A 20261-nucleotide genomic window follows, 5' to 3' on the forward strand; every position below is an offset into this window, starting at 1 on the left:
CAAAGGCGAGAGGATATAGATGATAATTCCCATCTTGAGCACAAGCTGCCAATAAAGTCCCATTGAATTATCCCTTCAGAAATGTACCATCTACTGCAATAACTCTCCTCATCAATGAGAATCCCCTTATCGATGGACCAAAAGCCACAAATGCATACTTGAACTTTCCTGCAGCATCAACATGTTGATAAGTCAAGGAACCAGGGTTTGTTTCTGTGATTTTATACAACCACCTAGACAAATTATAATAGCTGTCTTCAGGAGTCCCTCTAACCAAAATCTGAGCTTCTTCTCTCACTCTCCAAGCTTGTTTGTAATTGATGTGAACACCATGCAGCATCCTGACCTGTTCAATGATCTGTTTCGGTTTGAGACCTTCCTTTTTTTCTCCATAATTGCTGGAAATCAAAGAACCCAACAACTTTGCAGATGCTTGTCTGTGGTTGGCTTTCCTGTGTGTTGTATCGCATGTATGCTCATGAACATACTTTTTAACAACGAAAAAATCTGAAACATGTAGCTTGATAGCACGCATCCTCCACGTGTAATTTTCATCAACACAACTCAAAAGCACTCTTGACTTGTTAGAAGAGACAATCTTGTACTCAAACTTCCACTCTAAAGCCCATTTCTTCATCCTCAACATCAACTCTCTCTTTGTCTTAAAATAGCTATTCACCTTAATATCGCCAGCTACTCTCGTGTTTGGTGAAAGTCCAATATGGACAGGGCTAAAATCCGGAAGAGCATTCAGAGGAACTGTAGAAACACCTTCATATAGAAGACTCTGCAAAAGTCAAGTAGTTCTGTAAGGCATAATACTTGATTATGAAGCATATCATGCAAACACAAACAGAAAAAGGGAATTAAGGACAATGTACATGTTTTTCACTCTGCACAGTAGAAAGAATCACTGGATTGGCATTCAATAGAACAGTAGAAGCAAATGTATCAGAAGCTTGAATGTTACAGCTAGCTGAATCAGTACTAAAATCCGGAAGAGCATTCAGAGGAACTGTAGAAACACCTTCATATAGAAAACTCTGCAAAAGTCAAGTAGTTCTGTAAGGCATAATACTTGATTATGAAGCATATCATGCAAACACAAACAGAAAAAGGGAATTAAGGACAATGTACCTGTTTTTCACTCTGCACAGTAGAAAGAAGCGCTGGATTGGCATTCAATGGAACAGTAGAAGCAAATGTATCAGAAGCTTGAGTGTTACAGCTAGCTGGATCAGTACTAACCTGCAAAAGTCAAGTAGTTATGTAAGGCATAATACTTGGTTATGAAGCATATCCTGAAAAGTCTAAGTAAGAAAAAAATCATACAAACCTTAACACACAAACGACAGGTTCCATCAAATGCTCTAGTCTTGGAAATGAAAGTTCTGAGCTGACGAGTATTACCTATCGAGAGTGGGGGGAAACTTTCAATAATACATTTCTTATCCAATGAAAAACCATAACTCAAACTGATTTCTTCCTCTTTAACACTAAAATCTTCAGAGACAATCTTCATCAAATCTTCATACAGTAGATCTTCTTCTATGGAAATGATTGATGCATTCCTCTTCAAATCAACAAGAAACTCCCACTGGAGAGATTCTTTTGAGATCCATTGTCCACAGATGCACAAAACTTCCATTGTTCTACAAAATCAACTTCAATTCATCAACAAATGAATAATATATAACAAAACCTAGATAATGTATAACAAAATGAAATGATTCAAACCTTAATCAAATCAGACACACAAGAGAGAGAATGAGATGAATAGACGTAGAAACGACAGATCAATTGAGAAACGACGACGACGACGATAAATAAACGGAGAGACGACGACGGATCAACGGAGAGGCGAAGACGATGACGGAGAGACGACGACGACAACGACGACGGAGAGACGACGACGACAACGACGGAGAGACGACGACGGAGAGACGACGACGACAACGACGGAGAGACGACGACGACGAAAGACAGCGATGAGGAGAAGAAGAAGCGATGAAACGAGGACGGCGACAATTGATTTCAAATTTGTTTTTTAAATTAGTTAAAGAAGAGGGCATAAGGGTAAATTGCCCCTTTAATGAAACCTATTTTTGTGACTTCTGATCCTGAGTGCTAGTTTGGGGAGGAAAACTTGGTTTAGTGTTATTTGTGTCATTTTCTCTTAAACAAATCACTATATACTATTAATAATGCCAAAAAATCAATATAAACAATAATATATAGAGTTACACAATATATAATACTAAAATAGATATTATATATTGAAAACATTTGTAATAATATCAACTACATTTATAAAATGAAAAACTATTGGCACGGACGTACGGATTAAAATCTAGTTATATTATTAAAGCCTAACAAAGATTACAATAGAGCCCCACACATAAAACAAAGCCCAAAAGATAACAAGAAAAAAAACTGGCAAAAGAATACAGGAAAATAGGTTTTTAAATCCCCAACTATTTGAAATCAGTATTTTTAATACACAACTATCACTTGCGCAGATTTAATCCTGAAAATAGGGGTGGACACTTTACTTGATCTGAACCCGAACGGGTACCCGAACACCCACCCCTACCTGAAATCATGGTTGATTGCACAAAATTAGACTTAAAAAGTCAAAGTTAATTACTAAACAGAAATGTTAGTTGTAAATAGAAAAGAGATCGAATTTGGCTTTCAAAACCCCCAAAATCAATAAAATTGATTATGTTTATGCGATTCTAAGTGAGAGGAAGCAATTCACAGCGACCGAATATCAAACAAGTGTACTTCGAGTGAGAGGATGGTGAAAATCTACTTCCGAACTAGTGGTGGAAGTTGGAAAAATAATTGATTCGTAGAGCATCCAGAATTCTAATTTCGGTAGAGAATGAAAGGTAAACGATTAAGCTCAATCATGTATGAGTCCCGTAGTACATTTTCACCATCCTCTCACAGGAAGTAAACTTGTTTGATCTACAGTCACCGTGAATCGCTTCTGCTCACTCATAAACACATGAAGAAAATCAATTTTAGGGATTTTGGTGTTTTGAAAGCCAAACTCGGTCATTTTTTAAATTACAATTAACATTTTTGTCTAGTAATTAACGTTTGAGTTTTTAAGTCTAATTTTGCGCAGTCACCTATGACTTCGAGACCAAATCTATTGAAGTGACAGTTGGGTATTAAAAGTGTTGATTCCAAATAGTTAAGGATTTAAAAACTTACTTTCCCAAAAGAAGACATTTAGTGATAAAAACTCAAACGAGGGAAACCTAAAAAATTATCAAAGTCGAAAGGAACTGAAAACAACTTAAAAACAAGAGAATTCAACATAAATTTAGAGATATTTAAGATCATAACCCACACCAAAAACTTCTAGACACACTCACCAACAACCTGATGAGTATTTTGCCGCCAGAAACATGATGAAATAGAAGAGCTGTAAAAAGCAAAAACATTCCGAAGAAAAATGTTTTTCAAACTGAACGAAGAACCACTACAGCTTGATCGAAAGAAAGAGCTGAAGAACATTTGAACAGGAGACACCACCACCGAGACCAATCAAGAGAACCGCCGATGCCAAGATAGCACGACCACAATAGAAAGAAACTTGAACTCTGACTAAGAAATAATTCCAAAGAGGACTTTCAATCTCACACATTGACACATCAATCCTACCTAAACCATCTACCGATAATAGGCCAGACACCTCCCATAAAAAGAACTGATTGACTTGAACCACTATGATGTCTTGAACTCACAACCGGAACAAAGTAGGCCATTTTGTAATTCAATGATAGAAACTCTTTTTCCTCTAAGAATATAACCCTTTTATGGCAAAAGCAATACTAGAGAAAACAAAAATTCACATATTTTAATTGAACATAGGGGCCAAAAGAAATTGTTTCTATATTAGTGGAAGTCGGAGTCGGTTCTGCCTAGAATTTTTAAGAAATATTTGTTTAGATTCTAGAAGTTTGTTTCGAATCTATAAGTGGATAAGTTTTTGTTCATTTATCGGTTATAGAGAAACTTGATATGGGTCATGTATGGGGTTTTCATAGGTTGAACCGTCCTGACCAAGCTGTGCACCCGAAGGCTTGGCAGATGGACAACCCGGCCATTCCTCATTTAATTCGATGCAAGTGGTAAGTTTGCGTATCTAATGAGCCTCCAGTTATAAATTTAAGGGTGTGATGCTCCAAAATTCCAAATCAATCGTTGCTTGTATATTTCATGCAATTTCCATCAGTCATTTCCAAAAGTAGTTTAACTTGGATTTTGTCTTTTACCAAAAAAACTTGGTTTTTGTTCTTGGGCTAGACATGAATAGAAAAAATCTTCTACAACAATTAGATATCATAATAGTTGTTGCTAAATTATGTGAGGTATTGGTGTATATTGTACAAAATTGACTATTTTGGGTTTCAGATTTAAACATCTCTTAATACGAAGTTTTATTTTTAAACTAATTTCGGATGGTAAAAGTGGAACATTTATAATAGGGAACGTTTATAAATACCAAAAAAACTTAATTTTGAATGAAAAAAATAAATTAGTTTTAACTTACAGAAGGAAATAATTTGATACTAAAACTAAAACTAGCATTTTAAGATTATCTAGAATTTAGTTACTTTTATTTTTGATTAAAATAAAATTATAAATTTTTAAGATCTACTTTTAAATTTTTTTTTTTTGAAACTTATTAATATTTCTTATTAAGAAGAGCAGAATTTAAGTACTAAAACGAGCATAATTTTAAATGCTAGTGTATTACCAAAAAAAAATAACTAGTTAGAGTATTAAGCTGGATATCAAAAAAATCTGAATATTGAAAAGCCTTACAAAATTTAGTTGTTTTATTTTTATTGAATGAATAAATATCTCATGTTAAAATAATAAAGTAATTATTAGTATCATCCACAATTTAGATAATTTTATTCTTAACACTAACTAATAATAATAAAAAATTAAGTTCTGTTTTAAAATTAATTTTTAAATTTTCTTTAAAAATTTATTAATACTTTTGGGGAAATAACAAAGTTTGAATATTAAAATGAGTACAATTATAAATAATGATATATTAAAATAAATAAAATCTATATCATTAAAGTAGAATTTTTAATAGGATTCTGCCCTTACTTTTAGTTTTATTTACAAGATAATACCATTGCTTTTTTACTAAACTTATTAATTGAAGATATAATTAATGAAAAAATATTTATAGGATCCACTGCCTATATTCACGTTCCTTTTATTTAAATCATATTATCATTTTTAAGAACATAATTATATTTTTACCACAATATATACTGCCGTCAGTATAGAAGTTATATAAATTTAATCATCAAATACAAACCTATTTAAATTGTCCAAAAAATCAATGTTACTTATAAGTCCTCCACCATTGACGATTAATCGTCAGATATAAGTCTAAAGATTCATATTGCTTGCATGAATGAATATAAGGTGTTCACTTTAACAATTAGCTATCAAATATATACATATATAAATAGGTTACTTGGTACATAGTGCATATATTTATGAGAAAAAGATTAGGATAGCACCAAATTAAGTTTTTGTTCCCAAACTAGCACTCAAGGTTAAGAGTCACAAAAATAGGTTTCATTAAAGAGGTAAATATACACTTATACCTTTTGAGTTAATTAATTTAAATCTTAGGGTTTAGAGTTAAAGGTGAGGTTTTGGAATTATGATATAAAATTTTATAAAATAAAAAATAAATACTAAAAAATTAAAAATAAAAATTTAAAAAACAGTTTCAAAAAATATTTTTGAATTGTAAAAGTAAAAAAAAAATTCGAAAAATAAAAATTAAAAAAAAAATTATAAAAAATTTTGAATCTGAAAACATATAATCTGAAACTATAAAAAAATTTCTTTTTAAAAATTTTTAATTTAAATTTTATTTGTTTTTATTTATTTTTGTTTGTTTATTTAATTTTAAACCAAGGGTATTAGAGATATTTTACTCATTAATGAATGTCATTTTTGTGACTTTCTCCTTTCAGTACTATTTTTGAGACAAAAACTCAAAAGATGCTATTATTGACAATTGCCCTATATTTATTAACTAAATTCTTTGCGTTAATATAAATATATATGAATTGAATCTTTTATCTTATGTTGGTAGAATGGAACAGAAACAATAGTATGCTAAATATTAGAAATATATCATCTTACTCACTTTCCAAAATACACCTTTTAAGTTTTGAACAATATTTTCTAGATTCAGTATTTTGTTAATGAAAAAATTATCAGTTATGTACTTATACTTGAAGATAATAAAGTTTTAAAATTTAATTAAAATATTATATTATAAGTATATACTAGATTTCCACCCGCACAACCGTGCGGGTATATATTTTCACAATTATATATATAGATATTTGTTTTACATAATTATTACATATTTTTAATGTTATTCACATATTTAAATGTTTGTATAATTATGCCAGATATAATAATTTTATAGTTTTCATGCTGTAAATTAAAATCATCACATATATATGTTGCTTATTATATATTTGTCTTATTGAACCAAAACTAAAACTTATATAGTTGTCATGTCCTGAATTTTTAAAACATAAAATATATATATAAACATGAAAATATTTTTTTTAATATAAATATTTTCGTTTATAAACCAAAACTATATTCAATTTTAATTTCTAATTATATTTTATGATAATTTAAATTAAAACTAACTAATTTTTGAAAGTAAATTTTAAAAAATTCTAAAAAAATTTTAAAAAAATTTTGTTAGAACATTAAAAAGATTCTAAGAAGATTCTAAGAAGATTTTTAAAAATATTTTGTTAATATATTTTATTATATATTAAAAGATCTAATAATGAACTTATGTAAAATATGATATTTTTTAGGAATGGTCCAAACTAAAAAAATCACACATGAAAAGAAGTCATGACTTCTGTTTTAATATATAAGATTATATTTTATGATAATTTAAATTAAAACTAACTAATTTTTGAATGTAAATTTAAAAAGATTCTAAGAAGATTTTAAAAAGATTTTGTTAGAACATTAAAAAGATTCTAAGAAAATTCTAAGAAGATTTTTAAAAAGATTTTGTTAATATATTTTATTATATATTAAAAGATATAATAATGAAATTATGTAAAATATGATATTTTTTAGAAATGGTCCAAATAAAAAAAATCACACATGAAAAGAAGTCATGACTTCTGTTTTAATATATAAGATTTCTTGAACATGGTGACAAATGCAAATTGTTTAAATGATTATAAATAAAAAAATATCAACCTTTAATATATTTTAGAATTTATTAATAAATTAATAAAGTTTATATGGTAACAATTTTTTTGTTTGTCGTGATATCTTAACCTCCATATTTTAAAATTTTGCATCCACTAAAAACCATTGGTTAAAATTCATACGATTAAGACCTATATAATTTGAATATTATGTCTTATGATTAGTAGAAGGATACAAAATAATAAATTTAGCATAGTATTAACGTGATACTATATAAAATAAAATAAAATAGGTATGTTTTCAAAAAATTAAAAAAAATCAAAATTTTCATAAAATTTATTAAAAATAAATAAGTTAAACATTTTTAATAAAAATATACTTCCAATATAATTTCAAAATGGAAATTTTTTTTTTGACTGAAAATATTTTAAATGCTTATAACATAATTTTACGGGTTTAAATGAACAACTTTATTTAATTTTAAAAATTTAAAAAAGTTCAAACTAATTCAGGTTTAAGTGGAGCAAATCCCAAATGAGATGAATCTAACTTTATGTTTAAGAATTATATGGTAACAATTTCATTATAAAATATTTGTTTAAAAAGGGAAGAAAAACGTACACTATATTGTTATAACACCTTCTTAAAAGAAATTATACTGTTATATGTTCGGAAAATAGTAACAAACAATATTAGATATAAAATGATGATAAATAGCTAGAAGGTAATAAACGCATATGTATATATGAAATATTAACAAAACAAAATGATTGTTACCATCATTCAATTAATTAACTAATCAAATTTGGAAATATAATGAAAATAATTTATTGTACAATTAAAAAAACAAACAATAGTTAACCCATATGTATAAGAAAATATAAAATATAAATTTATAATATTTAAAACAATAGGTTATTTATAAAAAAATTTAGTATTTCTATTAAAATAAAATTTATTACTTCTTTATGTGTGATATTTCATTTTGGACTATCTACTATAAAATAATCACATCTAATTATCATATCATTTATTTTTGTATTAATTTCTCATAAAGTCCCACATTGCCAACAAGTACTTACCAAATTGTGTATTATATGTTTGGGTTTCTACTTATTTTTCTTTCTCTATAGGTCAATCTAAAATAGTGACAAAGTGAAGATGTTAAAAAACCTTTATTTTTCAAAGTAATAATTCACTCCACACCCTAAAGGAAAAAGAGTTGGATCAAAAGTAAAGTCTCTCTTACACCCAAAAAAAAGTAGTCTTTCACTTTAATCTCACATCTTTACACATCCAACGACAAAAAGAAAGAGAAGCAAATGTGAATAAAATTATCTAAGTTTAGTTCATGATTCCACCATGCTCTGATATTTATAACAATAATTACAAATGTTTACTTAGATAATAGAGTTAAAAGAAACATTTCTTACCGTTTTCTTTAATTTTTTTTTGTTATGCGTGCATGTTGTCTAAAACATCTGTAAGTAGCTTTGAATATAAAGGAAATTAAATGTGAAAATACAAAAATAATGGGAAAGAAAGACAAGGAGTGCGGAATCTTGGATAAAAGGACACTACCCTTCCCTGTCTTTGCTCGCTGCCCGAAAAGAACATACAGAAACACTTTCTCGTTTCACACTAATAGAAAGAGAAAGAAGTGGGAGATAAAAGAGAGAACACTAGAGGGTGAGAAAGAAGAGATAATGGCTCCGAACAACAATAGATGCAAATGGAGTTCCATTTTCATGCTTCTTCTTAGTCTCTCCCTCGCCGTCTCAGTCGCCGTCGCCACCGACAAGGCTCCTCTGGTAGAAGATGGTACGCTTTCACTTACCTTTGTTTTTTATTTTCTTTTCGGTATTTGTGTGATGGTTCTTTTTTACATCGTTTATGGGTTTCCAAAGAATGACTTATTCAATTAGCTTATTAGATTCGATTTATCATTTCTCCAACAGATTCATCTCTCTGTCTCGAAAACAGAGGATATTAACTGAAAGAGATTGCTTTCAGAGTATTGATTTAGGCAAAAAAAAAAAAAACATTGAATGGAGCTAAGGAACTAAATAGAGAGTTTAGGCTCTAGGGTTTTGCTTTAATTATTTTCTTTACTGTTGCTACTTGCTAAGCTTTAAGTAAAGTTTTTTTTTTTTTTTTAGCTTTAATTAAAGTTTATGTACTGATTAAGATTAAAAGTCAAAGTAGAACTTATGATGTCGAGTAAAAGCAGTAAACAAGCTACATTCTATCTAGAAGAATCCCCATTTTACAGTTCCAGTTAAGCAAGTAGTATTAATATATATTCTGGGGAAATCTGGTATTTCTAATTCAGTCCGTCGCATTTGAAAAGAAACGAAAGTTCTGGATCTAATTGTCAATTAATAATAAAATAAACCATTCATTCTTTCGGCGGCGGAAAACCAATTAGAAAAGAAGCCCTTGTGCTTCAATCAAGGCTTACGAGATTATTCTCTAATTCACATCCGCAAATAAACTGTCTTGGAAACTCTTTTTGTGTGTGTGAGAATGTTGATTTTAACATTTTAAGATAAGATTTATAAGTTTGAAGTTCTTGAATGCTACTACTTCAAGTTGTAAAGCTGAAAAGGGGACAATGAGAGAAAATGTCAAAATCAATAAGAAAAGGGGAAGGGTTCCCGCCCATTAAAAGGTGGTCTTTTGGGCTGTAGTGTTGAAACGACATAGTGCTGCATAAAACGACATCTAAATGACCCAAGTCACGTAACACTTGTTTGAGTTTTTCAACACGCTTTCTTTATTTTTTCCACCGAAAGTTACATTTGTCTCTGTTTTCACTATTTGGATTGGGAAGTAAATTGGGATTTTGTGTTGTGTGTAGACATAAAAAATTGTTGGTAATATAGTCAAAAGGAGTCTTGAAATAGGTAGACCCAACTCGGACAATGTGTGGTCCCGCAAGTTATAGCATTTAGCGAGACGACACGGGCCCTATGGGCGGGCACGTATAAGACGTTTCGAGCCTCATGTCTTCTCCTTATTTTCATGTACCTATCATCTTCTCTCAAGTAAATTAAAGTGTTATGTCTAATCGACTATCAATTTGAGAAAGACAGAAAAGATGTCTCTTTTCACACAGCTAGCTAACTTAAAAACAAACTTGAACGTGATAGCTTGGCATTTTGCGCAGATTTTGTCTATGCCACTGATCAGATATTCCAGTTTAACACATTGAGTTAATTACTGATTTATCTGTAATAAAACTGTTATTATAGGTTTGGTGATAAACGGCGACTTCGAAACGTCACCGTCAAGTGGCTTCCCTGACGACGGAGTAGTTGATGGTCCCGGCGAGATTCCAAGCTGGAAATCCAACGGCACGGTGGAGCTAATCAACTCCGGTCAGAAACAAGGAGGGATGATCCTCATCGTCCCACAAGGCCGTCACGCCGTACGGTTAGGCAACGACGCAGAGATCAGCCAGGAACTGACGGTGGAGAAAGGTTCCGTCTACTCAGTCACGTTCAGCGCGGCTCGCACGTGCGCTCAGCTCGAGTCCATAAACGTGTCGGTGGCGTCAGTGAACGCAAACGAGGGTGACACGTTGGCGTCACGGGATGTGGATTTGCAGACCCTGTACAACGTTCAGGGGTGGGACCCATACGCGTGGGCGTTTGAAGCCGAAGAGGATCATGTTCGGTTGGTTTTCAAGAACCCTGGCATGGAGGATGACCCCACTTGTGGGCCCATTATCGATGATATTGCTATCAAGAAGCTATTCACTCCTGATAAACTCAAAGGTAAACTCTCTCTTGTTACCAAAATTAATCCTTAGTTTCTCTATATTTACTATTTTGTCACTTAAGTTTTTAAATTGTTCACTTTTATCTACACCAAAGAAACCTTACCATTTCCCTTTTAAGCTCGAATTTATTTGTTTTGTTTATTATGGACCCAAGTTCTTCGATTGATCATTTTCGCCTTTACTTAAAACATTTGCAGATAACGCGGTTATAAATGGAGATTTTGAAGAAGGTCCATGGATGTTCAGGAACACGTCACTTGGTGTCTTACTTCCGACGAATCTCGACGAAGAAACGTCGTCCCTTCCGGGTTGGAATGTTGAATCGAACCGGGCGGTCCGGTTCGTGGACTCAGATCACTTCTCGGTTCCAGGGGGCAAACGAGCCGTGGAGCTTCTCTCAGGGAAAGAAGGGATTATTTCGCAAATGGTCGAGACCAAAGCAGATAAGCCTTACTTATTGTCCTTCTCCCTCGGCCACGCAGGTGATAAATGCAAGGAACCATTGGCTATAATGGCATTCGCAGGCGATCAGGCGCAGAACTTTCATTACATGGCGCAAGCAAACTCCACTTTCGAGAAAGTCGGTTTGAATTTCACGGCAAAGGCTGACCGAACCAGAGTCGCGTTCTACAGCGTTTATTACAACACGAGGACTGATGATATGAGCTCTTTATGTGGACCTGTGATCGATGACGTCAGAGTTTGGTTCGCAGGGTCGAAGAAAACCGGAGCTGGTTTTGGGTTTGGAGTTTCGGTTTTTGTTCTTCTGGTTATCGGTTTAGTTTAGTAAGTCGGGATTTAAATTTCCCGGTTTTCGCTCATGTTATTGCAGAACAAAGAATTCTTCCAGGATTTTGTATGTTTATCTATCCGGTTAAGCATTCTAGAAATTCGAAAGTCTTCATTTTTATTCAAAATCAATGTTCTGATGTAAAATAAGAAACTTCTCATGTTAAAAATTTTGAGTTATTTTTGCATATATATATTCATAACATGTGACCAACGTCAATTAAAAAACCGTACCGGAGATTATACATTTCGATTTGGTTTGGTATAAAGAATAGGGTTTATATACTTGTCCGCTCGTCTCTACAAATATAAAAATTGGCTCTGCTTCTCTTTCAGCCGTTGTCTCCGATTCACAAATACACTTCTTAACTCTATAGTCCGCAATGCTCACGGCGATTTCATGAGTAGATTCTCGTAGCTAATAAATTAGGATTCCTCGTTCTTTTTCCCATTCTTAGCTTTCATGAACATTTAAGATTTCTGGATCTATGATTTTCGGATATAGAGACGTAGAGATTAGAGTTAGTGTTGTACTGTAGCTTTGTTTTATTCGTTTCGGGAGTATTAGATGATGAAGATGATGAGATATAGCAGGTACTTAAGATCAGTCTGTTGTATCCTTTGGAATGTTTCTTGGTGCAGCAGCTTTTAACTCTGCTATGCCGAATCTTCCGGATACTCAGTCTGAGTGACTTTTCAAATGAGCTTCTTTCTGATTCAGTCATCTTCTACTTCCCTTGTTCCAATTTTGTTTTGGTTCCAATTGTTTTGTTTCTCGGCTTCTCTTTTTGATATCTGCACCATAAAGATTTCTTTTTCTTATGCTGTGGTCTTTATAAAAAAGAAATCTGTTTTTTTTTTTTTTTTGCAAGTTCTGTTTAGCACTCGATGTATGTTTTGGTAATGTTTTTGATTAGAATATGAGTTTCTCTTATTGATGATTGGTTTGTTCATCATTGATTTGTGTAGATTGACATATTCCGTCTCCATCATTTACAAATGCGGATTACTTTCTGTTTCAAAGAAATCAATTTTTTTTTTGTTGTTTTATATGTGATTTTTTTTGGGTTATTATTGAAGTTATTGAATTCTTTCACTTTGTTTATCTGGGGTTGTCAGGAGCGTGAGTTCTTGTTCTTAGTAGCAAATCCATGATAAAAAAAGTGTCTTTTAACTATTATGGAGGGTTGATAAATAGATGGAAGAGATGAGAAAGAGAGCTAATTGTGATAAAGGCAACGAGCTTCCTGCTCTCATCAACCTCCTACCCACTGTGATTTTTGGCATTGACAAATATGTCCGAACTTGTATACAAAACAAAAGGGTTTGTGTGGATAAGGATGAGAAAGCAAGATTGAAGAGGCATATATTCCTTACAATAGGCCGCAGAGTGACATATGACACTGAGAATATTGCGTTTGTTGAGAATTAAGACTCACCATGAATCAAAAGCAAGGGGCTCATGACTTGGGTTTATGTGATTCAGTGAATGATGTATACTGTACATCAGAGAAAAGATTCTGAGGTCACCTTTGCTTATAATACCACCGGCCTGTCACCATTCAATATTCGAAGATTCAGTAGTTTCAAAGCGAGAGAAACAAAACAATAGAAGAAGAAATATGTTAACTGGACATAAGCAACTAGTGCTGGACATAGTTGTTTGAATTAATTTAACATTTTTTCAAAAAAAAAAAAACTAGTGCTGGACATATAAATCGAAAATCGAACCGGTTAGGAGTAAAAAACAACAATTCGAAAAAGAAATATGTTTACTCGACGTAAGCAACTAGTGATGGACATATAAATCGAATAACCTGACGATCTGTCTTTTGAACCAAAAAATTTAAGCTATAAGGAAACTGAACGAGAATTAGATGGATAAATAAACATAGTTTATATATCTAAAAATATTAATTATATTAAATTTAAAATATCAAAAAATTAAAATACACAAATATCTGTTATTGAAAAATGTTAAAAATTATCTAAATTACAAAATATTTTGTCTGAAAAATTTGAAAAGTCTATTTTTAACTTATATTATTTGAAAACCGAAAACAAACCGGAATCAATTTTTTTTTAATATCTGATTAATTATGATATTACAACGATGAGAAATATTACATAGACGATTCTACAATCGACAATTCTAACGTCTGACTACACCACTCCGAACCGCCCTATAAAATTCATGTTCGATGATACGTCCTTCCACCAAACTGAAGACCTCTTCCTCCTGTAACCCTTTTTCTAATACTATTATCCAAACCAAACTAAAAATTGAAGTAACCGGATGTATAAGCTTCTAAGCAACCAATAAGTTGTTCTCGTTCAATTGATTTGCGGCGACCCGGTTAAAGAGTTGGTTAGTGAAGCCGGTTAAAGATTTGGTTTGTCAATCGACTCAATCCTCGTCTTTTGATCCCTTTCACTCGTCTCGTCTCTCTTCCTCAAGTCTTTTTCTTTTCATCGCCGATCTATCCGCCGTCGGCAAAAGCGGCGGAATAATTGGATAATCCTCAGGTCTCCGCTTCACGCTCGTGTTGGGGGAAATTAGATTGATCGGATCTGTCTGAATGATGGACGAGGAGTCAGCAAAAACTAGAGAGACCACCGTGAATCAACAACAACAATACTATTACGGAACGTTTCAAGGCGTTGCCAATTATCCTCCTCCCGCTCCGCCACCGCAATTACTACCGCTTCCACAACAACCTATTGCCACGAGTCCCTTGCTTCCTCCTGTACATGGTTATCAAAATCTCCAAGGTTCCTTTTATCATTTTATTGTTGTGTGATTGATTACTATATGATCTCTTGCGTATTTGTTGTTTTGTGATCGTTCCCTGTTTGAGATTGATACAGGTCATGGTGGTGGTGGTGGTTTTGTGAATTATGCTCAAGGATACCCTCTTGTTCCTCGTATACTTCTTCATATCTTATTCTTAACTTTTTTTATTAATTTCTGAATTTGTATGTGACGTTACACATTTGCTATGTACGATTTGATTGTGTTATGGCCAGATAATGAGGGTTGGTTTTGTTACATTTTGAATTTGATATTGGTTAATGATGATGCTGTACGGTAGTGATTCTTGGTTTTTGGTGTATTTAGAATATACAGTTGTTGAGGTTAGACCGGTGAGAGAGCATGACGTTCCTGTTCCTTGCTGTGGCTTTGGCATGGGCTGGTTCTTGTGAGTTCCTTCTTTATTTCTTTTGCATCTTATGTATCCTCTCGTTATGAATTCTACTTTACAAGTCTTGCCTAATTCGAAATTCACTTGATCCTCTTGATTCATTATTTCGTGTATAAGATCTAAACAAACATTAAGCTTGAACTTGTGGAATCTCGGTTCTTGGTTAGTAGATTTTAGAATATTATCATTATATATCTAGTTGTGACAAAGAAAACTGCGAGTTTGTTGTGGAACTTGCCTTTGACAGGTCCTTCTGATCTCTAGTCATTATTGTGGGATACTTTTGTAGTTTTAAAACTTTGTCATTCTCTCATATGCTTGTCACTTGAATGTTAAGTTGTTTTGGCTTTGTTCCTAGGTTTATTATGGGCTTCTTGTTCGGTGGGATCCCTTGGTATCTCGGTGCTGTTATTATTCTTTTCACATCTGTTGATCATCGCGAGAAGGCTGGTTACGTTGCATGTTCTATCGCTGTGAGTTTCTCGATCTCCTGTCTCTTTCATTACCTTTGCTGCAGATACACGACTTTAGTCTCTTATACATGTCATTTTGCTGTCTCATGTCTTTTCCAGTCCGTTGTCTATTTGATTGCCGTCATGCTCGGGATGGCTGGGAATATTAACATCATCTGGTGATCTGGGTTTTAAATAGCGCATGGCGAGGTGAGGCAACAAGTGTCTCGCCTCTCGCCATGCGCCATGGCGACACAAAGCGTTCGCTTTGTGTATAAACTTAAAAACGGTACTGAAAAACGTAAGCATAGATAGAGAGTGATAATTTTCTATCCATAACTCTAAGTTAGGTAAAGATATTGATAAAGTTTAATGAGTTGAGACATAAGGGAATTTTGAGCAAAACTTTATGACTGAAAAAGAACTTAGAATATGAGAACTAACCCTAAAAGCAAAGAAGAGCTAAACCCGTGAATAGAGAGAACAGTAGAGAAATATCTGAGGAATAGCTTATAGGGTTGTTTAACTCTTTTATAGTAGTTTGAATTAGGATACTAACTATAGATTATACTACACGGCACACCTACTCTATTAAACCTAGGTTGGTTTAGTAATCTAACTCTCCACAAACCAAGTTGGTCTGAGAAGAATCTTTGAAGCGTCGCTTTGCACGCTATAGGAGCTACGAGTATAGCGACAATAGCGACCGCTTTGGACACCTCGCCTGGCCTTGGGGTCTTGAAGCGATAAAGACATCGCTAGACCTCGCCAAGCGCCATGGCGGTCATAGCGGTCGCCATTTAAAACCAAGCTGGTGATAGATACTACCTTACAAATCACATTTCAATAACGTATATGCATCATCATAACATAGTGATTTACAAAAGCAAATGTTGTTATTTTGTGTTGTGTTTATTGGCTTTCAACTCTGATGAATATGTTATTGATTCCTTTGGTGGCATCTTCATGTAATATATTTTTGTGATCTGCTTTGTTAATATTTACAGTATACAACTATACAAGTTCCATTGAAGTTGGATTGGACATGTTTCAAAGTCTAGTGAAATGGAAAAACAAATCAAGCTAGATCATGGGAAAATAAAGCCTAGTGAAATGAAAAAAATTATTAAGCTACAAGAAAAGAAAGTATTTGGTCGTACATTCCTAGAACAGGATTATTCTTTCCAATAGGATACACCACAACATGTACTAGGACACCGAGATGGCGTGTAAACAGAGTCAGGTTCCCTTGAGTGAGAGAGAGATTTGAAGTTTTTTTTTTTCCGATGATCATTATTGAAATAACCATAATGTTCAAACAGATCACTACAAGCATAAAATATGTCTGCATTAAACAAGATTTGAAGTTCAAAAATTCAGGGAAAAAAAACAAAACAATAGTCGCCCAGTAGAAAACATATGTCTATTAATTTTCTAAACAAATGATCTCTCTATTATTTTTGTTAAAAAAACCTAAATTTGAAATCTCAACTCGACCATTAGCCATGTTGAGGAAACGACGACGACGCTGGGACATCATATCTTCCACGGATTTTCGCAGCAGCAACCTCACACAGTTCCTCATAATACTCCTCATACCTCCGCAACAACTGTTTCTCCTCTTCGTCAGTACTCTTCACCGGCAACGACGGTGCATAAGCAGGCTCAGCCATCTTCAGTTTCTCTTCTTCCGCAGCTGTTTTGATCTCCATCAGATTGTTGAGGTTTTTGCAGAACTCGTCCATCTTCACTTTCTTATGAGCATCCACGATCAACGATGACGACGACGAGTTGCCCTCGCCGTTGATGATTCCTGAGTGATGGTTTCCGTGGAGAAACCGCTGTGCCACGTCATCGAAGGAAGGGCTGCCAAACGTGAACGGTTTTCCTGAGCCGGAGTAGATGAGAAATCCGACGTCGGCGCCGCAGAGAATGGAGAGCTCACTGAGCTTAGTGTAAATTCCGTTTTTACGCTTTGAAAATGTGATGATTCTGTCTTCGTTTTTCGTCACTTTTTTAATATCTATCTTTTGTCTTCCTCTTGTCTTTTTCCCTCCCATCTTTTTGGCAAAGAATATGAAATTACACAAAATGGAAAATAGATAATTTAGAATGAATTGTTGTTACAAAAAAAAAAAAATTGAATGAATTTTCTTCTTCTTGTTTTAGTTAAGAAAATATTTTGTTACTGTTTTCTGAGAGCAAAACTATGTTTTATAGATAAAAAAATGTGGTAGTAATTATTGTATTGCATGAAATTTAGTCAATGCTTCAGTTTTTGTTTTTGAAAATTTGATTTCTGTAAGGTAATCTTGTGAACGAGAGTTATGTCATCTGTGACAGTCTTAGATGCAAATTAATTGTTCTTCTTTTATACTACACCGGTCAACAAATCAATTAATTATCGTACCTCCTAAAACTATGATGACATGACTATCACTCACAATGTTACCTCTATTTAATTTACAAGAAAATGTCAAACTTAAAAACAAAAAAAAAGTTGAATCACTAACTAACTTTCATGCAATAGTTAAACTTGATGGTTTGAAATTTTTAATTACTAGTGAAATAATCTATAGTATGAAAAATTATTATACTTTTTCTTTCTCTTTAATGAAAAACTCAATTTTATCTAAAATGTTTCTATTTTTCCAAAGAAATTTTAATTCCCACTAGTGGCATTTTAGTGTTTTGGTTTTGAGCATATGACATATATATTAAAATAGAAGCATTTGGTTTTATTGCGTTCACACTATATTGGCCACGTTACATTATCGCATTACTTTAAAAATAAGAACAAGAACGTATTGTCTTAATATAGTTTCTCACAAAACTTTGGTGTTTTAAAGACAAAAAGTTTCTTATTTTGCTTAAACTAAACACAAGCATTTATCATTTAGCTCATACCGATGAACATTCTTTTTCTTTAACTATTATTTAGATTTCATTTGATTTTGCATGTATTTAGAAATTATAAAACGAAACCATTGGTTCGACATAAAATTGTCTAAAATTCATATAACATGGAACCAAACAAATAATAATAGTTTTTCTATCAACGGAAACGGAAACGGAAAATTCAAGAAGGCTTATCCGAAAAAAACAAAAATAAATAAGGATTATAATGATATTTATATTTTAATACATTAAAAACCAAAAAAACAACCTAAAACCGAACCAATATCCAAATTAAACATGACCAATGTATTTTTATCTACAAAAATAACTAAATTAACAATCTCATCCATATTACCTAGTAACTGTAAATAAAGCTCAAACATATCATGAATTTGAGTCATAATAATCAAGATGATTCATTAATTAAATGCCCAAATTCAAAAACTCAGTAGTATCATTTGAGAATAACATTTTACTACACACAAATAAAATTTAACCTTAAATAAAATCAAAATTTTAGTGGTCATCTTTATTATACACATAAAATTCATACAGAATAATATCTTTTTGAAAATCCATTATATACAAACAATATTTTATCATACACAAATCAGTAGGAAACAGCTTTAGTCATATGTGTTTATTTTTAAAACATAATTACTCAAAATTACAATATAACAATGTACTACAATACTATGACTACAATCCATCAAGATCGTATCAGATTCGACCACGTGATATATCATTTTCTAAAAAATCAGATTCATTTATTTGCGGCCATGTGTTTGTTTCTATTATTCTTTTAGATTCAAATCATTTTTAATAAAGACTACTTCGAAATGGTTTGGATTTTTACCTGGTTTAATCAAATTTTTAATTAACAATTTTTTTCATTAAATCTGAACTAGATTATATACAAGGCGTCCGCCGGGTCTACCGATTCGACCATTGTTCTAGGTTAGATATGAGAACAGTACTCAAAACTCAAATATAATAGAAAAAAATTTAAATTATTATTTTCTAATAAAAAATTAGAAATTCATGCAAATTTTATCAAAATGGTCAACAAACAAGATATCCAGCTTTAAAAGAACATGTCAAAAATAATAGTAGCTTCTAAATCGAATATGGATAAAAATAGTGTATTTTGATGGTTAAAAGTATTATACAAATACATGACACGAGAAATTCATTTTCAATTTATAATAGAAAATTCATATCGTTACTACATTTCAATAATGAGAACATATTGTTCTTCAGTATAGAAGATCTATACTATTAGATCACACATAGCATCTTTAAATTTTATTTTGAACAAATACCACACTTTGAAAAAATAAATGATAAAAACATAAAAACTCAATAGTTAAGATTCAAAACAAAAAAAAAACAAATATGGCAATTTCTAAATCAATTTTCGATCAATAAGTGAATAAAACTACGAACATTAACATTTGGATAACAATATAATTTGGAGTTGCGATATTTTTACTTTAGAATCATATAGATTGTATAGTTAAATAACCATTAGAGATCAGCTGAGATTGAGCTCCAAACTTTGACACCAATGCCTCTTCCACCCAAACGTGGAATGACTGTGGAGTCTCCGGTCAAGACAACAACATGTTTAAGGTGGTGGCAAAGAGCGGCATTGTGAATATTCCCTTTTGCTTTAGGGTCTGCTTATCTTTTTCTGATGTCTAAGACCTTTTATCTATCCATCTATGTTTGCTTTGCTTCATGTTTTTTTGGAACTTATTTTGTATCGTCGATCACATTTATAAGGATATCCCATATTTTATATCTATTATGTTATATATGTATACTTTCACATTTTACAGATTTTACTTGCAAAAATGAATGTTATTTTTTACCTTC

The 20261-nt window shown here is 32.2% G+C and overlaps 3 protein-coding genes across 6 annotated transcripts; 2 read left to right on the plus strand and 1 right to left on the minus strand.

Moving 5' to 3' along the window:
- Window positions 1-8837: 8837 nt before the first annotated feature.
- LOC103840445 lies at window positions 8838-12022 on the plus strand. The gene is made up of 3 exons (XM_009116954.3): window positions 8838-9078; window positions 10512-11036; window positions 11239-12022. Exons 1-3 carry the CDS (start codon window positions 8964-8966, stop codon window positions 11826-11828), a joined length of 1230 nt encoding a protein of 409 aa, XP_009115202.1. The 5' UTR covers window positions 8838-8963; the 3' UTR covers window positions 11829-12022.
- A 2151-nt stretch (window positions 12023-14173) lies between these two features.
- On the plus strand, window positions 14174-16532 carry LOC103840446 (60S ribosomal protein L18a-like protein). Of its 4 annotated transcripts, none has more exons than XM_033281392.1 (6): window positions 14177-14602; window positions 14699-14755; window positions 14958-15030; window positions 15392-15506; window positions 15606-15664; window positions 16493-16532. In XM_033281392.1, exons 1-6 carry the CDS (start codon window positions 14410-14412, stop codon window positions 16515-16517), a joined length of 522 nt encoding a protein of 173 aa, XP_033137283.1. In that variant the 5' UTR covers window positions 14177-14409; the 3' UTR covers window positions 16518-16532. The 4 variants fall into 4 exon arrangements, with proteins under 4 accessions (XP_033137285.1, XP_033137283.1, XP_033137282.1 ...); XM_033281391.1 differs by having other exon boundaries at window positions 14190-14602; window positions 14949-15030; XM_033281394.1 differs by lacking the exon at window positions 14699-14755 and having other exon boundaries at window positions 14174-14602; window positions 14949-15030.
- Window positions 16533-16984: 452 nt separating this feature from the next.
- On the minus strand, window positions 16985-19984 carry LOC103840534 (agamous-like MADS-box protein AGL29). Its single transcript, XM_033278463.1, has one exon. The coding sequence runs from the start codon at window positions 17543-17545 to the stop codon at window positions 16985-16987; it is 561 nt and encodes a 186-aa protein (XP_033134354.1). The 5' UTR covers window positions 17546-19984.
- Window positions 19985-20261: the final 277 nt, after the last annotated feature.

This window comes from Brassica rapa, chromosome A09, assembly GCF_000309985.2.
Source record: "Brassica rapa cultivar Chiifu-401-42 chromosome A09, CAAS_Brap_v3.01, whole genome shotgun sequence".
NCBI classification, from domain to species: Eukaryota; Viridiplantae; Streptophyta; class Magnoliopsida; order Brassicales; family Brassicaceae; genus Brassica; species Brassica rapa.

Coding starts and splice junctions, on each gene's coding strand:
- LOC103840534 (XM_033278463.1), bottom strand. CDS start 17,545: ATGGGAGGGAAAAAGACAAGAGGAAGACAAAAGATAGATATTAAAAAA.
- LOC103840445 (XM_009116954.3), top strand. CDS start 8,964: ATGGCTCCGAACAACAATAGATGCAAATGGAGTTCCATTTTCATGCTT. Junction 9,079..10,511: donor GGCTCCTCTGGTAGAAGATG/GTACGCTTTCAC, acceptor CTGTTATTATAG/GTTTGGTGATAAACGGCGAC. Junction 11,037..11,238: donor CACTCCTGATAAACTCAAAG/GTAAACTCTCTC, acceptor AAACATTTGCAG/ATAACGCGGTTATAAATGGA.
- LOC103840446 (XM_033281391.1), top strand. CDS start 14,410: ATGATGGACGAGGAGTCAGCAAAAACTAGAGAGACCACCGTGAATCAA. Junction 15,507..15,605: donor ACGTTGCATGTTCTATCGCT/GTGAGTTTCTCG, acceptor TGTCTTTTCCAG/TCCGTTGTCTATTTGATTGC. Junction 15,665..16,492: donor GGGAATATTAACATCATCTG/GTGATCTGGGTT, acceptor TAATATTTACAG/TATACAACTATACAAGTTCC.